The sequence below is a fragment of the Pseudorca crassidens genome, chromosome 7 (assembly GCF_039906515.1).
Source record: "Pseudorca crassidens isolate mPseCra1 chromosome 7, mPseCra1.hap1, whole genome shotgun sequence".
Lineage (NCBI taxonomy): Eukaryota > Metazoa > Chordata > Mammalia > Artiodactyla > Delphinidae > Pseudorca > Pseudorca crassidens.
Genome location: NC_090302.1, coordinates 24,504,652 through 24,527,463, shown reverse-complemented (window position 1 = coordinate 24,527,463; position 22,812 = coordinate 24,504,652). Strand labels below are relative to the sequence as shown.

Here is a 22,812-nt window from a genome sequence, read left to right as displayed (position 1 = left end):
TAATTTTAAAATTTTATTTACAAAATATTTTACATAACTCAAAAGAGAATATTCTCTTATTTAAATGCAAGTAGGGGTAGGGAAGGGATAACACGACTTGAACAGCAAAAGATGATGGAGAACTAAAAGAATTTATACTCAAGGATAATTGTTTTATTTAAAAACAGAAATGTTTATATGTATGTATGTGTTGCAGCCCTTAAGGAAAAATACCAATGTGGAAAGTCCTTTTATTTGAAATTCAATGTAAATAAGTATACAATCTTAAACCATGAATTCATAGTTTTTCGTTTATTGTTTAAATGATGTGAAAGCTTTTGTTCTGTTCAAAAGCATGTGTGTCTTTGAATTCCAGGAACCCCTTGGGAACTTCTTTGCTGGTTACCCTGTAACTAGAGTGTGAGACTGAGTGACCACAAATGCACATGTTACTTCATACAGCATTATAATATTGGTACTTCCATGTTAGCAAAGCCCCTTTCAAAGCCTCTTCATGTGTCCCTCATTAAGAAACCAGTGTTACAGTGCTACATTGTTCAGAGTTGAAGGCCAACCCATAGACATAGAGAAGGTACACTCTACACTCTGCCACTTCCCAGCAACCTGAGCGGGGGAGTTGGGGCAGAAGGGGTGGGACCAGACGTTTCGGTCGTGTCACACTGAAGCAGATTGGGTAAGAAAGGCCAGTTGTTGTTTTTCAACTTCAAAGTGATGGAAAATTGAGGCAAAAACAATAACCATGACATAATACTCAAACAGAATCACATCAAAACCTAGTATTTACTAACGGGTTACAGGATGATGGGTAAATTATTTTTACTTTTCTGTCTTTTCAAATTTTCCTCAAAGTGCTTTGTTTGTTGGTTTTTAATCAGAAAAACATGTCGCTTGCCAGTTGTTAGAAAGAGAAAAGCAAAAGAACAGAGTGAGTACATGGGCAGGCAGATCTGGGAGGTTGAAGACAAAATGGAATCAAGGCTTGTTATGCAAGACAAAGAAGGAAACCTAGGTCAGGTTTTAAGATCAGGCCTCCCTGCGGATGGCCCGGTGTGAAGTATGCTTCAGCATCTCTGGTTCTTCCTTAGTGCACTGACTGGTAGGCCAGGGAAGGATAAGAATGCCCTGTTGTTTTCACTCAATCTTAATCCTCATGAGGTCGCTGTTGTGGCACTGATGCGTTTCACCACGACTTCTTCATATTGTTTTTGTGTCAGTAACCCTTCTGTTATGCTTTTACTTTCTTCAAACTTGGGCAACACAACTGCAATGTATCCTTCGGTGGATGGCTAGAAGGGAAATAGAATATTTAACACTGTCAAATGGTAAAACATCAGGTAAAAGGTGTGTGGATGGGATCTTACTTCCCCAGACCCTTTTACCTTCTCTTGAAGAATAGATGGCTTATGGAGAATGTTTTCATTCACTTCCATCAACCGTCCTCTAACACAGCTATTTAAAGAAAATATTGCTTTGAAGAAAAATATTATCTTCTTTGTTTCTCCAAAATTGTGGTTAAAAAGTAACTCACCTAGATATGGTGTATTCTTCTCCATCAGAGCAGTATATCTTACACAGAGGTGCAAGTTCTGTTAGAAACTGTGCCCCCTGATAATAAAAGGGAAGAAAAAATTAATTGATGTACATTTTCACTTTTCTTTGTGAGGCAGCCCTCAGAGTTACAATAGGATATATTCCTGGAATTAGTGTTTTAAATAAAAATGACTTAAGTACAGAAAAACCATTCATTTATTCAAATATTTATATATTAAATGCCTCTATGGGCTAGGCACCATCCTAGGCTCTACGGGAAAAAGCAGACTAAGACAAATGTGATAATAGGTAGTTTAGTTACATATTAAGAATATATTTTATCTTAACTTATTATACTTTATATTTAACTGTACATGAGAAAGCTGCACATAGCCAAGTGTAAAGACTTCAAAAGGGTAGGAAAATCTCATCAATAAGCATAATATAAAATTCAACATTATAGAGAATGATCGCAATATTGTATAAAGTTAGTTTCATTAAGATTCCTACCTTATTTTTATATCAGAACTTAATAGAGAAAGGAACTTCTTTATTAGGTCAATCACTGAGACTTTCTGGAGAAGGGATATTTTTCTAATTTTAAAAAAAGCAATTTGAGGAAAATCTGGAAAAGTTTTAAGTAGCATATAGAGTAACTTACCCATTATCCTATAACCTGCTAGCAAATACTACATTTTGACAAATACTACAAATACTACATTTTGACATATGTCTGTTTGAATGTTGTGGCACGGTTACATTTTCATGTACTCCACTGTATGGATATCGAGTCGGCCACCAAGTTCATGCAGGTTTTTCCCTAACATGAAAAACCGGAGCGAACTTTTTGGCCAACCCAGTACAAGGAGGCTCATGGGAAATGGATGCAAGCATGTCTCATGTGCTGCTCTTTTTTCCCAGGAATTTTTACTGCAGTGAACATCTGAGGTCAAGATGCTGTTCTTTATGGCCTCTTTCCCACTCACAACTTTATTAGACAGCATTCAGGTGTTACTGCATGAGCTTCACTCCTCTGCCTGTGGGTACTTCGTTTCAAAAGACTAGTCAGTGACTCCCCACTTTTGGGAGGAGGGGCTGGGGATTTGTCCCAGATGGTTTGTCTACCACTGGCTCTGTTTCAGAAAGAAGTGTTTTAACCCCTCTTGGTCACCTCCCTTGGGAGAATAAATGATGGGCAGTGCTGAGATGCGATCAAAGCTTATCTACAGTGGGTTCCATGTGCAGGTCCCTCTCTGTTCCTCAGCAGTAACAACAGTGTTACTATTTTGGACAAAGATTGATCACAGGAACATCACAAGCACTAACTGTTTTACTTGTAATTTGTAGACTTTTAAGAATGGTCCATGCTTTTTAAAGTCCACTTGCTTCCTGAGTGAGGAATAATCAATAATTATAAGGCAGGTTATTAGGGGCCTTCAAGCCTACAAAGGGGAGTGTAAACAAGGGTCTTCCAGAACAGTGAGGTAATTAGCAGGAACCCTTAGTATGAACTCAGTAAATGAAGGACCTAAATCATCCACTGAAACTTTCCTTTCCAGGGGGTTTGTTAGGATAGTTTAGTATGGTTTTGAGTTGTCCTTGGTGTGATACCCTCCTTTAACAGTAAAATGTTCATCTTGCCTAGAATTGTAGAGGGCACAGGTAACATTTTCTATAACTAAACACTATGTGGAGGTAGAGGGTGTAGCTAGATGTGTATTAAATTGGCAATGAGTTAGGAATGGGAAATGATACGAAGCAAATACTGTATATTTTCCCAGATTGATTTTTTTTTCACTACCTCAGGACTTTATTTTAAGTTCACATGTGAAAATATATGATAAAGAAGTATTGATCATCTGTATTTTATAGAATTCGAAATACTGGCTTAACAAAACAGGAAGGGACAAAATATCTTGTTATATTGGTATTAGTGTTGTTCTTTCAAAGGCCCACCTTCTCCATCCTTCATCCTGGGGATGATAGGGATGGTGGCCCAGAAGCTAATATGACAGATAATATACCTTCTGAAATACCTCATTTTTTTGGCCTGAGAATTTCTTTAGAGCTTAAGTATTCTTAAAATCATCTCTAACTGCCAGGGAAGTATGCTGAGCATACATTACTGGGTTCTAAGACTGGCTGGCTTTACCATTACTATGACAATAGAGGATTTAAGTAGAGAAATACAGGAACATACCCGCTTAAATTTCCCAGAGACTTTGTTCTGAAGTCTGCTACAGTTCGTACTGATTTGATAGGAAATGCTTTTAATTGCTTTTCCACTTTGAAGAACTGGATGGGATCCTGCCAGTGTGATGACACATATTCTACGAGGAGGAAAAATTGATCCTGTATTATTGCTTGGTATGATTCTTCCTCCTATGACACAGTATTCCTACTGGCACAAGAAGACCTGAGCTGACATTTGTTTAGTCAGCCTATCATTTCCCCCCATTTTCCTCTGGCTACTATTGGAGCTTAACTGAAGAGAAGAATGCAGCAATAAAAATGGGGAAAATGGGACTGAATTTCCTTTCCCAAAAGGGAAGCGTACTACAGGTGTTTAGACAGCACGGAGGAGGAAGAGAGAAAAGTAAGGCATGCCGGTATGGACAGGATACCATCTGTGCTTCTACCCTAGCCCTCTCCACGGGCTTGGCCACTTCAGTGGTTAGGCACAGGCTGGTTTCTTGAGGTAGTAGCTGACTGAGGGTGTGGTCCTCCATTTGGATGTTTGGGTAAGCAAGTTTATTTGTTTAGCTTAGGCACTGCAAGACTCATTCTTGTCAACCAAACTCCTACTATAAATAATACCATCTCAATACAGTGGAAGATAATCTTTTAATGAATATTTATTCAATACAAGACCATACCAGGCTACAATGACAGAAAAAAATTTTTTTTGATCATTTAAAATTCCCAATTTGCTTACCGGTTAGAGTGTTGGAGTATACAGTGGTCCTCACAGGGTTTTCCTTTGACATCTAGAAAAAATGAATGAGTCTGACGGCTGTTGAGTCAATATTTACTACCACTGTGTAGTACTTTCTTTTGTTCATAGACGTAGTTAATTATGAAGGCGGGACACATATATCACTGGTATCCCTCCATTACTCAAAAAGATATACCTAAAGGCTGACCATAAAGTATTTAAAGACATCTGGTCCAGATGGAATCATTCATTCAATGTTAAAATGATGGTTAACTCTTTGCTCCACCTTTTTTTATCCTCACTTTAAAATGAGTACAATCATTTCTATTAGAACAAAAGTCATTAGTAATGTATTCTTTATTTAATTTAGTAGCATGCTTTGTTGGTCAGTTTTAGAGAGACTTAACTCATTCTGGTTCGCTCAGGACTGTCCTGATGTTAGCGCTGAAAGTAATGGATTCCCGAAAACACCTCAGTCCAGGGTTAACCGGACAGTTGGTTACACTAAGTCTGGCTAATAAAACGTATGTTATTGTAAAATATTTCAGTGTTGTAAAAGATGAGTACACCTATTATCCCTAAATGAATGGGAGCAAGTTGGGCTAGAGGAGGGTCCCCGACGATGCTCTCATCACTGATATTTGCTGGGTACACAAAGCTGTACAACAGGATACCTGCTTCTAAGTGGCAAATGTGTAATACCAGCGACTTCCTTTAAGTAAAACTGTAGATTCTGCTTTCTAAATGCCTCTATTCTAACCCACCCTCTCCTCTCCATCCCTATGCCTCTACCTTAGTTTAGACCGCTACCATTTAAATCATTTTATGTATCGCCTCTTCTTGGAGGGCTGAGCCCCTCAAATCCCTTTAGGCACTCAAGGAGATTGCAATCCAGCTCCTGCCTCCCTCGGGGATCTCACCTTAGTCTACCATCTTCCCGCAAGCGACCCCACCCTCGTGAACTCGCACTGCGCTCGCCCAACCCAGAATGCACCCTGCTGTTTTCCACGTCCTTGCAAATGCCATTCCCTTGGCCTACAGAGGAACAGAGAGATCCAGTTCCTTCTGACGTGGGGAGGAAGGGCTGGGGAAGGTGCGCGTGGCTTATGATCTCTCATCATAGTCCCTATACTGTCAGACAAATTGGGCCCAGAAGAGACTGACATCATTCTCCACTTACCCGCTTTGTACCAGCGAGTGAAGTAACGATCCACAAGCGACGGCACCGCGGGCTCCGCAGCTGAGGCGGCCACAGGGGTCTCGGGCTCGGTAGCCATGGCGACCTCGGGTGCTGCAAACCCCGCCCTCTGGGGCCTGTACTCTTCCTCCCGCTTGCCGCGGAGTAAGACGTCTTTCCGGCGTGTAGCCGAGACACGCGGGGTGCGCACGCGCATTGCGCGCACGCGCTCTGCTCCCCAGGCTCCGCAGGCTCCACCCACCGGCCCCACTTAACTGAGCTTTGGCGTCTGACGTCAAGGCGGGGAACAAATACAATAGGCTGGGAAGGAGGATGTAGGGATAGGGGGCGGCGGCCAGCACCGCTCCACATATATCTTTGCGGGAAGACGGAGAAGGCAGGCCTCGCCCCCTTCGGCTGACGACGTCACTGCGCCGCCGCTCGGCGCGTGTGGGGCTCTCTTCGCTTGCGAGTACATGCTTCGCAGGTCGCCCCTCCGCCTGGCTTCGCCACTACCGGAGGGGCTCGAGCGACCTGGCGACCCGGAGACCCAGTGCGCGTCGTGAGAGCACAGAAGCACGGTCAGGGAGAGGCCCGTGCGCAGCCCTGGGCGGACGCACCGCTGTTTGCGTTTCCTCAGAGCGCGGCGTAGGTGAGCGTTCGAGCGGCCTAGCTGGGGTGGGGGCATGGAAACGGGCCCTGTCCGCCAGAGGGTGCCCTGTTGAAGGGGACCCCCTAGCGCCCAACCGCTGCCTGCTGCTGGTCTGGGAGTGAAGTGCGGCTTGACCACCTCTGCGCTCCTTGAGTTCTCTTTCTGCAGACTCGCCGCCTGCTGCACCCAAGGCCATCAGAGGGCTCTGCGCGGCGCGGCAGGAGGGGGAATCATATGCTGCTCCCCCAGCTGCACACTTACCCAGTCTTCGGATTCCTTGCAGTTGCGGACTATACCGCCGAACCAAGTAATGCACCAATTAAAGCGCAACAATGCATGATAGAAGCTGACGGTAATAGAAGTTCAGGTGCTGTGCTGCGAGTCGCTTCTCGCATCTGCAACTTTTCCTTGGAGGTGTTGTCCCCGTGCATCTCCATGTGATGTGGTATCTTATGTGGCCCTCTCCCCCGTTAAGCTGTGACCTCTGAGGAGGCAGTAACTGTCAGTCATCTCTTCTCCAGAACTAGCACTTAGCAAGTGCTCAGTCGGTATATGATGTAGGCCACAAACCGGATCGTAGGATTACGGTACTGTGTAAAAGGATTCAAACCGAGCATTGACAGGCAGGGCAGTAACCAATGAATAGGTTACTGTGAAAGTGTGGGCAAAAGGGAAGCAGACACAGCTTCAGCTTGGAGGACAGAGAAAGTAGGAATGCCATGTCCCCAGAGGGGAAACTAGTTTGGTGGAGAATAGCAGGTACTTCATTTAACAGGTTGCATTTGATGTGCTTTTTGAGAAATCCTTGTGGTAACAGCAGGAGGTTGAAAATGTGAGTTGAGTGTTCAGTTTAGGGAGGGTCAGGGCTGGACGTTTAGATCTACTAAGCATATTAGTGATCTCTTTGGTATTTGTGGTCATGGGCACGATAATTAGCCAAGAGGTGGATGGATGAAGGAGCAAGGGAAGAAAATAGAGGAGTTGTCAGAAATTTCAGAGAGGATCCAGAATTGATCTATGGTGTGGAGAGATCTTTAGCGCATTTAAGGGCTGAGAAAGGATGAGTCGTTTGAGGGCAGGGGAGTTGGAGATTGCAGATGTAAAAGAAAGGGTACCAATAAACCAAGGTCCTGGGGGAGTTTGGAGCGTTCTCCTTTGCTGGTCTTGAAAAAGAGTAGGACACTTCTGAGAAGGTAAGGGAATAAGGCTGATAGGTGTGAAATTTTAGAGAAGTTCACTTTGAGGCTGGAAGGGTTGGGGAGGAGGGAGATGAATGATGAGCTGCCCTTGTGTCACCAAGCCTAAGCTCGTACTGCTCACCACACTACAGGCCAATAATCGAGAGACGAGGTGTTGGGGCAAGGAATAACGACTTTATTCGGAAAGCCAGCAAACCAAGATGGTGGGCTCGTGCCCCCAAAGACCCATCTTGCCTGAGTTAGAATTAAGGCTTCTTTTATACTAAAAGGGGAGGGAGTAAAGTCAAACATTTCCTGGTTCCCATCAGCCTCCGGAGGGGATGTGTTAATTTCTTCCTCCCTGCAGGCATTCACAGGTGGGCCTGGTCAGGATGTTTCTTGTGAGCTAAATAAAAGTATTTTAGCTTAATGCACATTACCTGGGAGTCAGGGTTCTGAGAGTTGGGTCATTATGTGTAATTTTAGCTTATAGGCTGCATCCCTTTAGTGATTAACTTGTGATAGAATACAAAAGGTTCTTCCCTGTGACACTTGGCCGGTGATTTTGAAAGCTCAGTGATTTGAGAACTCAGGTTGTTTGATATGTTTGTCAGTTAGGGTCCAGTCAGGAAAGTAGAAACCACACAGTATTTCAACAGAATTTAATACGAAGAATTGGTTAAATACCTGCTGGAGGAACAAAAAGCAAAAGGGAGCAGTGAAGTAATTAAAAAAGTAAACTGCTGAAAGCAGTTACAACACTTAGCTAGGTCTGAGGATCAAAACAAGGGAAGCCATTGGGGTTATCATGACCTGGGAGGAGAGGCATTGGAAAGCTGGCGTTGATAGCTCTGGAATTCAGAGGAGGAGCTCCATGGTACTAGATTTCAGGCACCTGGAGGGAGTACTGGCCTGGTTAGTGCTGGTACCTCTGGGGTGGTGGTTATCATGCTAGTCATGGGAGTGCCAGAGGCTGGGACCAAGGGCCCCTGGAAGGATGAAGGCCCATTGCTGGGGTGACATTGACTGAAACAGCAAGGTAACAGGAAAAAGGGAGTCCTCCTCAGCTCCTTCTGCCTTTGCCTTCCAAATTCTTATGCTGGGGTTCACGGACCCCAGAGCTCCACGGATTGTTGGTGAATAGAATCCAAGTTCACAGGGAGACATTTTGATGCTCTGATCATGGCAACAATTACAACATAATTATTATCAGCTAAATCAGGTTGAAATACATCTGGTCCTCTGTTGTCTGTTTTCACCTCTTCCTGCTCTGTCCCGTGTTTACTCCCCTCCAGCCAGACATCCTCTCCTCTCAAATCCACCCATCCTTTCAGATCTATGTCAGTGGTCGTCTTAATGTTATTTAAAGATGAAAAGTAATGTAATTTTTATATGCTTTCAAAAACCCAAGCTTTCTATATAGAATTAGATCTAAATAAAAAGTCTGTATGGTATAATACAGGTTCGAATAATTTCTAGAAGTTCTTGAATATAACTCATGAAAGCGCACAAAACCATTGTTTGCCATGATTCTCTTCCTCACTTCCACCGTGTGGGCTTGCCTTCCTCTTAACCCACATTTTATGTTGTCTCACTCTACTACACTTAACATTTTATCTGCTATGTAGTATAAGGATTAATTCATGTTTATTCTTTCATTGTCATAAGTAGGAAATGCAAGATGAGAGAATTCACCTTGGATTAAGGTGACAAGAAGGCCAGTGTGGTCTGTGTAATTGTCACCCCTAATATAAGTTAGGGACTTCCAATTACAGTATAAACCTTAAAGAGGTCTGGATATAAATATACAGCACATTAACTTTTTTTTCCTCTTAGGTAATATTATACGTTAAAACAAGTCTGATTTTGTCAGACCAAGGTAGATTTCCTATTGATCGTTCTTTTCTCAGCTTTTCTACTGCCCTGGTGAAAATCAGGCCAGGAAAGTGGAGTAATGTGAAGTAGTTATATCAGGTTATGAAGCTCCTTGAATTGTTGGTCATCGTTTTGAAGTAGTGTCTTCTTTTCTCCCTGAGAACAATAAATGCTTTTCTTTTTTTAAAAAATAATATTTACTTATTTATTTGGTTGTTCTGGGTCTTAGTTGTGGCACTTGGGCTCCTTAGTTGCAGCAGGAGGGCTCTTAGTTGCGGCACATGGGCTCCTTAGTTGTGGCATGCAAACTCTTAGTTGTGACATGCATGTGGGATCTAGTTCCCTGACCAGGGATCGAACCTGGGCTCCCTGCATTGGGAGCGCAGAGTCTTTTTTTTTTTTTTTTTTTTAACATCTTTATTGGGGTATAATTGCTTTACAATGGTGTGTTAGTTTCTGCTTTATAACAAAGTGAATCAGTCATACATAAACATATGTTCCCATATGTCTTCCCTCTTGCGTCTCCCTCCCTCCCACCCTCCCTATCCCACCCCTCCAGGCTGTCACAAAGCACCGAGCCAATATCCCTGTGCCATGCGGCTGCTTCCCACTAGCTATCTACCTTACTACGTTTGTTAGTGTGTATATGCCCATGACTCTCTCTCGCCCTGTCACAGCTCACCCTTCCCCCTCCCCATAACCTCAAGTCCGTTCTCTAGGAGGTCTGCGTCTTTATTCCTGCTTTACCCCTAGGTTCTTCATGACATTTTTTTTCTTAAATTCCATATATATGTGTTAGCATACGGTATTTGTCTTTTTCTTTCTGACTTACTTCACTCTGTATGACAGACTCTAGGTCTATCCACCTCATTACAAATAGCTCAATTTCGTTTCTTTTTATGGCTGAGTAATATTCCATTGTATATATGTGCCACATCTTCTTTATCCATTCATCCGATGATGGGCACTTAGGTTGTTTCCATCTCCGGGCTATTGTAAATAGAGCTGCAATGAACATTTTGGTACATGACTCTTTTTGAATTTTGGTTTTCTCAGGGTATATGCCCAGTAGTGGGATTGCTGGGTCGTATGGTAGTTCTATTTGTAGTTTTTTAAGGAGCCTCCATACTGTTCTCCATAGTGGCTGAACCAATTCACATTCCCACCAGCAGTGCAAGAGTGTTCCCTTTTCTCCATACCCTCTCCAGCATTTATTCTTTCTAGATTTTTTGATGATAGCCATTCTGACTGGTGTGAGATGATATCTCATTGTAGTTTTGATTTGCATTTCTCTAATGATTAATGATGTTGAGCATTCTTTCATGTGTTTGTTGGCAGTCTGTATATCTTCTTTGGAGAAATGTCTATTTAGGTCTTCTGCCCATTTTTGGATTGGGTTGTTTGTTTTCTTGTTATTGAGCTGCATGAGCTGCTTGTAAATTTTGGAGATTAATCCTTTGTCAGTTGCTTCATTTGCAAATATTTTCTCCCATTCGGGAGCGCAGAGTGTTAACCACTGTACCACCAGGGAAGTCCCATAACTGCTTTTCTTTATTTCTATGTTTGATTTCAATTTTAATTTTTTAAGGAAGATATAGAGCCAGTTTATAAATAAATGTAGTTGGTGATATTAAAGTAATTTTATTTTCTTCCACTGCCAGTATATATGTGGATTTTTATATTATTTTGTAAATCTGTCAAGTTATAAAATATCCTCATGTGCAAAATAAAATGTTTTCTCATTCATTGCATTCTCCTCAACTTTCCTTCAGGATAACTGATGTTAAATCTTTTTTGAAGAAAAAACTGAAGTTGAGAATCTTGCCTCTTTCAAAGAGTGAGAACGTAAAATAGATGTCACAGCCTCAATTTGTAGACCATAGATTTACACAGCTGGTTAGGTTGCTACCACTCATCTCTGTGTGGGTTCAGATTAGACCTTTTTTTTCTCGGTTATTCTAACTTCTCTGCTCCCTGAATCATTTTGCTTATATTGGAGTGTGATTTATCGCTACTAAGCTGTTTCTGTTTCTCAGAGAAATTGAAGTGTCATCAGGAGATATTTGTACTTTTCTTTCAGGAGTCGCTTCATCATGAGAAATCTAAAGTTATTTCGGAGCTTGGAGTTCAGGGATATTCAGGCTCCAGGGAAACCTCAGTGCTTCTCTCTCCGAACTGAACAGGACACAGTGCTCATTGGCTCAGAACATGGACTGATAGAAGTAGACCCTGTCGTAAGAGAGGTAAGTTATTGATGGAGGGTGCTAGCACTTGGCATGACTCTTGACTTGTCTTTTTCCAAACTTGCTTCCCCAAATAGTCTTTCCTTTAAATCTTTCTGAATTTACGTCCCCCGCAAATGAATGCTCCCTTCGCTTTATACTGATGTCATATTAGACATAACTAGTACCCTGTCTTTTAGTCTGCTTCTGTTTTAATCTAAGCTGGCAGAGCTTTGACATTGTATTTTGTGGGGTGCCCGACTTTTTACCCTTTCTACCATGTAAATACTATCTATTAACAGTTCTCAAGTGGGAATGCAGGTGAAAATTTCCTGTAGGGCTTTTTAAATTTTTTCAGTCTCCGTCTCATACCAACTACATCAGAATCTTCACTTCTGGAGCTTGAGCGTATGTATATTGAAAAGCTCTTTAGGTTGATTCTGACACCTTCCCTTAATTATATTCTGCTACTAATGTATTTTAGGTGATTACATTCTTAGTCCCTTTTCCCCATAGTGTATACATTTTAGAAAATCATAGTTATTAGCTTCATGTTTTATTGGATATTTTCAAAGATACCAGGCTTTTATGTTTGCTTGGCACAAAGGTCACATGACCTGTGTTTTGTGTTAAAGATGGTAGTGCTGTGAAATTTCTCAAATGAAAGTTTGGGTTTTAATCTAGGAAAAAAACATTTTTGAAAGCTTTTATATTATAAAAGAAGCATTAAAAAGTGTTTCTGGAAGTGTGATGAATTGTTCTTGAAAGTAGATTGACTTAATTTGCTTATTTGTTTTGGTGAAAGGTGAAAAATGAAATTCCTCTGGTGGCAGAAGGCTTTCTCCCAGAGGATGGAAGTGGCTGCATTGTTGGTATTCAGGAGTTGCTGGATCACGAGTCTGTGTGTGTGGCCACAGCTTCTGGAGATGTCCTACTTTGCAATCTCAACACACACCAGGTAAGTGGAAGAGATCAGTGAGGAGGAAATCTTAGACATCCTCAAACGCCTTTTTCTGTTTCATGTCACTAGTTTTTCGTAGAAGTTTAAAATGTCAGGAGCCATAATATTTAAGCGTTTTGCAAATTAAAGTCTTTGCATTATATAATTCTTTACAGAAAATTGTTGGCATGGCTTTAGCTATATTTCAGGATTCTTCTAAAACTCAGTTTTGTCTACTGCATTTATTAATTAGAACAATCAGAACATTCCAAATAAGAACTGAACAAAAACCCAAATCTGGCCATTCTTGTATATCTGATCCTGAGTTGTAACTTTTATTTCTCAATTTATGAAGTCTTTGAAATGTTTATATTGCTTACGTTTTCTTTTATGAATGCTGAATAAGCCTCTCCTTGATGGCTAACTTTAAGAGTCCCTGAACTACAGGTGCTAAGGTGATATGCTATCATTATGTGCACATCTTATGACTGCCAGAGAAGATAGATTTCAACCATTTGCCTCCTTCTGTACTTAGCATAAGGCTTAGTTTCTGGATTTCTATCCTCACCTTCCTGACAGCTTTTTAAACTTTGTTGATTACTCCCTTAGTTGTGATCTCTTTAACATGGATGTATCACAAGTCATATTACTAATCATAGGATAATAATAGCAGCTGACATTTATTAAATGTTTACAATGTGCCAGGCACTTTTTCAAGTGTTTTTCATGCAGAATTGTATTTAATCTTCACTACAGCCTTATGAGGTAGATTGTTGTTTTTCTGTTCTTCAAAAGAGGAAATTGAGGCACAGAGGGCTTAAATGACTAGGCTAAGGTCAAACAGTTATCGGGTGAGATTTAAATCCTGGCAGTCTAAATCTGGCACCTTTGCTTTTAACGGTCCCATTTAGTACAGCAGTAAATCTTATTCTCAGTTCATGGTGAGAAATATCAAAGCCATCAAGTATAACTTACTTAGTATTTCTCACATTTAAAAGGTATGCTTTTACTTTCAAAACATTTTGTAGAACGTTTTCCTAATTACTGAGCTCCTCCAATCCATTGGTCTCCACCAGACGGTGCTGATCCTCCACATTTGTGGCATCACAGTGTCTGCAGGACACAATCCATATTCCTTATTGTGCTGTATAAGACCTCTCACTGTTCCCCAAATTCCTTTTTAGCCTCACCTCCCACCCCCACCATTCCTGTGTATATGTATACCTTAGGCTCTATAGTTGCAGCTGATTTTTAAGTGCTCTTTTTAACTGCACATTTCCCCCCCAGTCTCTTCCTCCTGGCCCTATTCCTACCCTTCAAAGCACCTCCTCCGAGAAGCTTTCCTGGACTGTCCTGGGCCACTTGTCAGTCTCTGTCCTGAGCCCCCACTTAATTCCCAGAGACCTCGGTTACATCCCTAACCCTGCTGTACAGGCATCTTTTATCTCCTTAACGGGAGGAATGGAGTGGCCGTAGTCACTTCCAGTCCCTATGGTCTGTATCATGCCTGTTACTGAATAAATGTTCACTGAATAATTTCACCTTTGTGTGTTTTGTTAATTGTTTTGATTAAGGTCATAGTAAATATTTACGGAGATGCTTATATTTTCATATCTCCCTTAACATTTTAAAATGTCTCTCTCAGCTGGAATGTGTCGGGAGTGTAGCCAGTGGTATCTCTGTCATGAGTTGGAGTCCTGACCAAGAGCTGGTGCTTCTTGCCACAGGTAAGCCTGTCACTACTGGTCCCTAATTCTTGACTTTTATAAAACATGACTCCTAATATCTCACAGGCTTAAGTTTTAGGGTGCTTAAGTTTCAAAAAAAAAACATTTCTTGGAACAAGGATACCAACATGATAATCTATAGGGAATGTGGTGTTTTTGAGTTAAGTTTTACTTCTTAATATATTGTTTTAAAAAGTTGCTGCTAAGGTCCATAGCTATGGTTTAAAATGTCAACAATATTTAACCTACTCTAAGAGGAAGAGTTGCTACATAAAATAAACTGATTCTAAGAACTGCTCTCCCAGTCCTATTTTTTTTCCCTTAAGTCTTTTCATTCCAGATGAGTTTCTGCAAACTAGCACCCTGATGAGGTATACATTCGAAGAGATATCTTGCTGACTAAATCGTTGAAGTTAGTGGAAGAGGGCTATGTGGACTTTAATGTTAGCTTGACATACGTAAATAGCTGAGAATAAGTACTAGGTGACTTACCCAGTCGAAACTTTTTTTAAAAAATGAGGGTCAGAACATTTTGAATAAATTCTGTCTTCCCTGTTTTGACTATAAACTCCTCCACTCCAGCTCAGTAGCTTCCAAGGCTGTAGATACTTACAGAATGGCAGATATGCTAAATGAGAACAAAATCATTCTTGTTTGTGCTCCTCCAAGGTCAACAGACCCTAATTATGATGACAAAAGAGTTTGAACCAATCATGGAACAGCAAATCCACCAGGATGATTTTGGTGAAAGTAAGTATAGCTTTGTTTGAACCATTTTGTGACTTGTCTTGCACACTGATAGCCACATCATAATAAGCCCAAAGAACTATGAAGCTTAAACCCCAACTTAATTCACTGACAAACCAGTTCCTTTAGTTCATTCCAGATTTTAAAAGGCATACCTCTGGTGCCTCTCCAAGTCTGAGAGCTGGCTTTGTCAGTAATTTGGGGAATAGGAATCTGTGCTTAGAATCACCTGGGTAGTTGTTGCCCAAACCCCAGGACAGGCTTAGTCAGGGGGTTTAATGAAAAGGACTGTACTAGCTAGAATAAGGAAAGCATTTCTGAGGTACAATTTTGGGGAGAAGACAAGAGAGACAGGATAGAGAGCTGATTTTTGTTCCTACTTATTAGACCTGAATTTTCATGGGACCCATCATATTGTTTTCTTGCTAAGATCTAGCTGAGGTGATATGGGCATTAGGCTGTGGAAGTATTGAAGAGGAGAAGAGTGGAGATGCTTATTGAGTGTAAGAAGCTCTGGCCAACTTCAGGGCGCCAGGTAGCTGGCCTGATTGAGGAGAAGGATGGGGGGAGATGGTATTTTAACTTTCGCTGGGGTCCAAATTCATGACTTCGCATTCTACTAAGAAATCATTTAGAAAAGTGCTACTCATTTATTCATTCAAAAATAATTTGTTCAGAAATAATGTTTGAGTAGGTAGTGTGAACCCAGCAGTGTGTTTGGTGCTGTGGTTAATTCATCTTTTCCCTTAAGGAGTCAGTAATAACAGGATGTGCAGGTATTAGGGTAGCATAAGGAGAGAAAGGGAGTAATGGGGACAGAAGGCTTCCCAGAGGAGCCCGACTTGAGCTGAGTTTTGGCTGACTTGGTGTTGGGTAGATGAGGGTTGAGGGTGGGGGAGTGGTGCAAGCAAGTGAATTAGTTCATTCCAAGGCAGGGATGTTTCATGGAGGCCTTTGACACAGCATGGCTTATTCAGGCAACTGTGAGTATGTCAGCATTGCCTAGTGACAGGACATGGATGTGGAATGAAATAAAGGGGAGGGATTTTGATTAAGTTTGATAGGGAGTTTGGACATGAAGTTACAGGAGATCAGTCATTAAAGGTTCTGATGATGCAAGATTGATTGGTGGAGAGGGAAGAGACGAGACAGGGTGATCTGGTAGGAGGTTGCTACAGGAATCCACATGAGAGATAAAGAAGGCGGATGTGGGACTAGAAAAGGGAAAAATGCAGGAAAATTTTGATTCTCAATGAGGATAGGAGTACATTTTTTGGAATTATGAGAAACTTTTTTGGAATATGTGTGCATGATGGTTCCCCTCCTGCCCTAGCTAGTTTGAGAAATACCAGTTTAGAAAGTGAAATAAATAGGCTTTGGGTATGTAAGGTGAAGAAGAAAGTTTAGTAGGACTCTAGCCAGAAGCTCAGGTGGTGGAAATAAAGATGTCAGTATCTGAGAGGGAAGGTGGGGAAGTGCTGGTCTGTAAGGAGTGGGTGATGAGTTCCTTCTTGGATTTGTTTAAGGGCCATATGGGATCACCAAGTAAAGCAGGTAAGTAGAAGGGGCTGAAGCTCAGGAGAGGCCAGAGCCGTGGACTGGGAGTCATTGGCATGTGGGGAATCTTTACAGTCTTGGGATTAGATGTGCTTGCTCAGGGAGCAGGTATGGTGCTGGGTCTAGGGCCCGGGGTGGGACTCTGGGGCATCCAGCTTTGAGGGTAGTCATAGAGGTAGTAACCAACACATCTCTGCATGGGAAAGTGCTCTGGGCCTGGCTCATCCCACCGACTTTTTCATAAGAAATCTAATAGAGTAAAGCAAAGGAGAGGGAGTCCAAGTCAGGGTCTTAGGTCTTAGAAATGTATTTGTCAGTACAAAAAGTCACTCTGTGGAGCGGTGAATAGATATTTTTCTTCTAACCCAGGTGTCGACAAACTTGTTCTGTAAAGAACTGGATAGTAATTGTTTTCCGCTTTCAGGCCATATGGTCTGTGTTGCAGCTACTCAACTCTGCTGATGTAGTGTGAAAGCACTTAAGATAGTACATAAAGAAATGGGTATGTGTTCCAATACAAGTTTATTTGTAAAAGCAAATGCAGGCTGTAGTTTGCTGATTCCTGCTGTAACTCCACCACTTATCATCTGATCCCACTGGAAAAGTTGTCTTGCCTCACTCCTTGACCCTTTATCTCTCTGTGGAAACTTTCGGATAGAAGCGCAGGGGTGTGCACCAGGATAGGTACTACTATTTGTATACAGCAGCAAGGTATGCTTTGGGATACTGCAGTACTTGGGTGTGCCCAAGCAGAGCAGACAGGAAACGGTCATGCTGACCCATAATTTATAGAAATTATAAACAGCTCTGCTTCGTCAGAATCAGCATCAGTTGTAGGAGGGAGATATTGGGTCCTGGATCTGGCCGATGCTTTCAGGGGCATCTCTGTAAGTACCTCTTATAGGTGGATGCCAGGTCCTACCTTCAGGAACAGAAGGCTGCATTATTTCAGCAACTGACTCTATATTTTATGTAAGATCAGCATTATAATTTAGAAAGAAGCCCAGCCTGGAAGGCAGAAGCCCTGTGTTCTAATTTTGGCCTCTGTCACTAGGGTGTGTCAGTCTCTGTGAGGGCTTGAATTCCACAATCATGGTCTCCAACACTAGCAGGGAGGTTGGATACATTTAGTGGATTGAACTTACGATTGGAATTTTATTCCCAGCTCTTGTCTTCTTGAGTTTTATGTTTTGTTATCTGTGGACATATTGCATAGATTCTTCATGTTTCATTCTCCTTGTAAAGTGGGGATGGATTGCTGACTGTCATCAAGGGAATTTATATACAATGGCAGTAAAGCTCTTTCCAAAATAAGGGCATTTCAAAGTCTTCAGAATCACTTCAGTATATAATATGGAACGTAGGTTTTTAAAATATTGACTGCTGGTCAATCTATTGAGAGGTCTCAGAGGACCCAAGTTCATGAAGAATAGCCATGAAACTGCTTTTATTTTATTTAGCTTATTGGTTGTCTTGCATATTCTCACTCACTTGTTCTCTAGGCAAGTTCATCACTGTTGGCTGGGGCAGGAAGGAGACGCAATTCCATGGATCAGAAGGCAGGCAAGCCGCCTTTCAGATGCAAATGGTAAGGTTGGTCTGATGGATAAAGAACCTTCTTTCGAACAAATAGAAGTTCTGCTACCCACCAGGAGCTCTTAGGTGTCCAGGTGTTACCAAAAGTGGGGTCCGGCTGCTCGCCGCTCTAAAGCCAATAAAGAGGCAAAGTTGGTGGAAAGGAAAGTTTGCTTTATTCCGCTGGGTGCCAGCAGCTGGGGGGTGATTTTTGTCCAAAAGCCGACTCCCCTCCCTGACAACCAGTGGGCAAGAGCTTTAAAGGCCGAGGGGGCGCTACATGCAGAAACAGTACAGGCAGCTCTGACAGTCATCTTGAAATTGGTCATGCGGTGGTCTGACCAGCGTCATCTTGATTATTAAGTACAGTTAGTCTTTACTTCCAGGGTCGGTTTGTTCCCATTTCTTGGAGGCCAGTTCTCGGATTTGTGGCAGCTTATGTCATGGCCACAGTCTGGTCATCATGTAGTTAATTTCTTCCACCTGGTGGCGGTTTCAGTATCTATAAGACAGCTCACAGGATATGGCTCAGAATATTATCTGTAGCCCTTGAGGAGGAACTAAAAAGGTCCTTGACTGTGCTTAATGCCTAAACTATTATTATTTAGTCATGTTGGACTGTTTTCCTTTGTTTCTGCATTTTCTCACTTCTCTGATTAAACTTACTGTTTGGCTAAAGTTTTTCTGCAGACAAAAGGCAGGCTGAGGACATGGGGTTGGGGGGACGATCGGGTCCTGCTCTGTTTCACAGGTAGAGGGCGGTAATGGACAGATCTCTTCTGCTCTAGTAAAACAAGCTGTTTGGAGACCTTAGGGAATAAGTCATCCTAGAAAGATCCTTTTTTCTTTTTTATTGCCAAGTTGTTTTGTTATTTTTTTTCACATAGAGAATAAGTATCACCAATATTCATTTAAAAAAATAACTCACCACAGACAGAAATGAAGCACTCTGTATCCCTTCCTGATACCCTCCCCCTTCCTCCCCAGAAGGAGCTGCTGCCCTGCGTTCACTGTTGATAATTCACGTGCATGTTTTTATACTTTTCCTATATATGTATATATTAGTCTTTTTTTTCCTGATTTCTCTTCCTGGATGAAACTCTATGTTTTCCTTCTTTCTGGATACATTTTGAAGGATAGAGCTACAGGATTTATTGATAATAGATCAGATGTAGGGTAAGAGAGAGAGCGAGGAATTGAGGATAATCCCCAGATGTGGGCCTGAGCAAATGGAAGCACTTTGTCTATATTACATGTGGAGATTTCCCTGTGCTGACCTTCTAGGATAGATGAAATCATACACTGCCTGCCGTTACATTTTCCATCCTTAATTTATTTCTGGCTACATTCCGTGTAACTCATATTGTCTCCTAACCCTTCACTAGAGGAAGTCTGTGTATACCGCAGGGCAGTTTCATTGAGAATAAATCTTGTTAGGCTGCTGTGTATTCCCTACTGTGCAGTTTCTGGCACTAGCACCATTCTGACTTAGCCTGTCACTGGAATGTGATGATGGATGCTCAGGTGGTCATTCGTCCCCAACCCCACAGAATTGGCTTCTGTCTTCAAGGCATTCGGGACTGAGATGCAAGTGGCACTGGAAACCTTTCTTCTTTCAGTGCTGCAGAATGCGGAGCTTGTCCATGTTTTCATCACTGCTGCTGGCTTTATCTCCTCTGGCTCTTCCCTGCCCACATTCCTCTCATCTTCTTAACTCTTCTGTGCAGCATTGTGAAGTTTACTCAGTGAATAAAACTCTACCCTCTTAAATTTAGACAAACATTAATTTTCTTATATAGTTACCTGATAGATTCCTCAGCTCGTTATTTTTAATATCTAGATATGTAGCTCTTTTTCCCTGTTGCTGTGCTTGGAGGCCACTTTTTAATGTCCAGGGAAAGATTTTGTTTTGTTTGGTTTTAAGTTCTTTTCTCTTGATTTTTGGGTCTAAGGGCCCTTCTGGAAGGGTTCCTGAGGATTCTGTGAAACTCGATTTCTAGATAGCTTAAACCTTATATAAAAGATTTAACTTTAATAGCCTGAGGCTTATTTGATTCTGGGCCATTTAAGGCCACCAGTAACATTTGTGTTTTTTTCTCTCTTTAGCACGAGTCTGCTTTGCCCTGGGATGACCATAGACCACAAGTTACCTGGCGTGGTGATGGACAGTTTTTTGCTGTGAGTGTTGTTTGCCCAGAGACAGGTATGGAAATAAATTTTTCTTACTTTTGCTTTGAGGGTTTTCTTTCATTACACCCATGAGGTAACAATGTGCTGCTTCAGGTGTTAAATGAATATAGAGCTAAGAATCAGAAGAGTTCTTTGAGGCTATTTGGCCCAGCCTCCTACCAGTTTGATATGAATTTTTTTTAAAGCATTTAAAAAATTTTTTAAATTTATTATTTATAAATTTATTTTATTTATTTATTTTTGACTGTGTTTGGTCTTTTGTTGCTGCGCGCGGGCTTTCTCTAGTTGCAGCGACCGGGGGCTACTCTTCATTGCAGTGCACATGCTTCTCATTGCAGTGGCTTCTCTTGTTGTGGAGCACAGGCTCTAGGTGCGCGGGCTTCAGTAGTTGTGGCGCATGGCTCAGTAGTTGTGGCTCGCGGGCTCTAGAGCGCAGGCTCAGTAGTTGTGGCTCATGGGCTCAGTTGCTCCGCAGCATGTGGGATCTTCCCGGACCAGGACTCGAACCCTGCATTGGCAGACGGATTCTTTTTTTTTTCTTTTTGCGGTACATGGGCCTCTCACTGTTGTGGCCTGTCCCGTTGCGGAGCACAGGCTCCGGATGTGCAGGCTCAGCAGCCATGGCTCACGGGCCCAGCCGCTCCGTGGCATGTGGGATCCTCCGGACCGGGGCACGAACCCGTGTCCCCTGCATCGGCAGGCGGACTCTCAACCACTGCGCCACCAGGGAAGCCCCGCAGACGGATTCTTAACTACTATGCCACCAGGGAAGCCCTGGGTACGAATTTTTAACAAGATTCATCTAATTGGCTTTGTGAAACCATGACAGTTTTTATTAATAAGGAAGGTGTTTGGAAGTTCAGACTTGACAACATTTATCACAATGCTTTAAATTTTGCCATTGTTGTTTTTCTCCCTCTCTCTACTACACAGGGGCTCGAAAGGTCAGAGTGTGGAGCCGGGAGTTTGCTTTACAGTCAACCAGTGAGCCTGTGGCAGGACTGGGACCTGCTCTGGCTTGGAAGTGAGTGGGAGAAGAAACCTTGTAACTTCTTGCCAGAGATTTCTTGGTACTAGGGTGGGAGTGGTGGTACCTACTGAATGTAGGTGTTTATAAAACACAAAGAGATAATTACTTTTTCTCATTTGACTGTAAGCCTGTATCTTTCTTTTTTAGTTCCCTGAAGTCTGAATGTGGTTTGAATAGTAGATTCTGAGCTTCGCAGACCTCATCATTCCAAGGCCCACACATTTTGTAGGTTATAGGCGGGGCCTACATGAAGCCACTGTGTAAAACAGAAAGTGGTGCTTCAAAGGGAAGTTGCAGTCTGTGAATTTCTGTGGGGCAGCAGAGCTTTGGTGAAAACTAGGAAAAGGGCTTCCTTTCTCTGCACAAACTCCCACACTAAGGGGACCTGTTTGCTGAGGAACATGCGGGCTGGATTTGGGCCCAGTTCACCTGTTGGCCTAGTACCCTTGTGCAGGTCACAACCTGCTTATGATATATGGCTGTCCTGATTATAGATAGAAGAAATATTTTCTGCCTCAGCAGCATCTGTTATAGGCAAAACCTAGGTCTCTAGGTTTTAGACATGTTTCCCACCAGTATTTGAGTGACAGTTGGACGACAGAGAAAAGAGAGAAATGTATTTGAATTAAAACTCTAGAGACAAATACAAACAAGGTGGGGTGATCAAGGTGTTTTCAGTAGATTTAGAAGTCTTTAAAAATACCTACCTGAGCATGTAATATTGCTGAAATCATATAATTGAAAGAGAAATAGTTTATGGTTTTATAGGACATTATACTGGGAATGGTTTAAATAATTTATTGGTTCTTTTAAAGTCACCCAAGTGCAGTCTCAATCTGTGAGTCTTTGTGGGCAAATAGAGCCCTTGTGCAAATCAGGAAAAGGCACTCTGTCCTCTGGGCAGATACAGTCCCACACTAGGGTGACTGCTTGCCAGGAAACATGGGATTTAAAACTTCCTTGGATGGAGGCTTTTTGTTTTTGCTGAAAAAAGTGTTTCTCTGAATTTCATCTTGTTCTTAGCCAGCCGGATGAGCTTTTGGATGCTCTAACACTCTGGGTTTGCTTTAAGGCCCTCAGGCAGTTTGATCGCATCTACGCAAGATAAACCCAATCAGCAGGATGTTGTGTTTTTTGAGAAAAATGGACTTCTCCATGGACATTTTACACTTCCTTTCTTTAAAGATGAGGTTAAGGTAGGTGCCTGAGTTGTTTTACCATCACATTTAGAGGACTTTGCACAGCTCTAGAGAAGAAGATTTGTATTTGATACGGGTATGTAGATAGAAGCCCCAGAGTAGACAGTAATAAAAATAGTGGCTTCCTATGACTGAATTTTTTTTTTTATAAACCAAATTGTTTTTCCTAAGGAGATTTTGTAGAGAAGCAATAACATTCCTTCCGCACCCTAGATAAAACACAGAAAGGAAATATAAATGCCAGTTTTTATTGTTTATTTTGACAAAAGCATAATTCT

At 42.0% G+C, this 22,812-nt stretch overlaps 2 protein-coding genes across 6 annotated transcripts in view; one reads left to right on the top strand and one right to left on the bottom strand.

Moving 5' to 3' along the window:
• LOC137227591 (protein Abitram) lies at positions 1-5,859 on the bottom strand. Of its 2 annotated transcripts, none has more exons than XM_067743724.1 (6): positions 5,646-5,852; positions 4,466-4,517; positions 3,731-3,860; positions 1,529-1,605; positions 1,380-1,449; positions 1-1,286 (listed from the first exon to the last, which is right to left on the bottom strand). In XM_067743724.1, the coding sequence occupies exons 1-6, from the start codon at positions 5,740-5,742 to the stop codon at positions 1,149-1,151; spliced, it is 564 nt and encodes a 187-aa protein (XP_067599825.1). In that variant the 5' UTR covers positions 5,743-5,852; the 3' UTR covers positions 1-1,148. The 2 variants fall into 2 exon arrangements, 1 of the variants encoding a protein (XP_067599825.1); XR_010944919.1 differs by lacking the exon at positions 1-1,286 and adding an exon at positions 2,041-2,155 and having other exon boundaries at positions 1,400-1,449; positions 5,646-5,859.
• Positions 5,860-6,036: 177 nt separating this feature from the next.
• The window catches only part of ELP1 (elongator acetyltransferase complex subunit 1), a 65,904-nt gene continuing 49,128 nt past the window's right edge, over positions 6,037-22,812 (top strand). For 2 of the 4 annotated variants that reach the window (XM_067743720.1, XM_067743718.1), the window contains exons 1-9: positions 6,038-6,294; positions 11,428-11,590; positions 12,375-12,527; positions 14,155-14,236; positions 14,906-14,986; positions 18,043-18,128; positions 20,222-20,318; positions 21,239-21,329; positions 22,408-22,531. In XM_067743720.1, coding sequence (XP_067599821.1) covers positions 11,441-11,590; positions 12,375-12,527; positions 14,155-14,236; positions 14,906-14,986; positions 18,043-18,128; positions 20,222-20,318; positions 21,239-21,329; positions 22,408-22,531 — 864 coding nt within the window. In that variant the 5' untranslated portion in view covers positions 6,038-6,294; positions 11,428-11,440. Of the gene's footprint in view, positions 6,295-6,331; positions 6,602-11,427; positions 11,591-12,374; positions 12,528-14,154; positions 14,237-14,905; positions 14,987-18,042; positions 18,129-20,221; positions 20,319-21,238; positions 21,330-22,407; positions 22,532-22,812 lie in introns of those variants that run through there. The other 2 variants (XM_067743721.1, XM_067743719.1) reach the window with 2 other exon arrangements.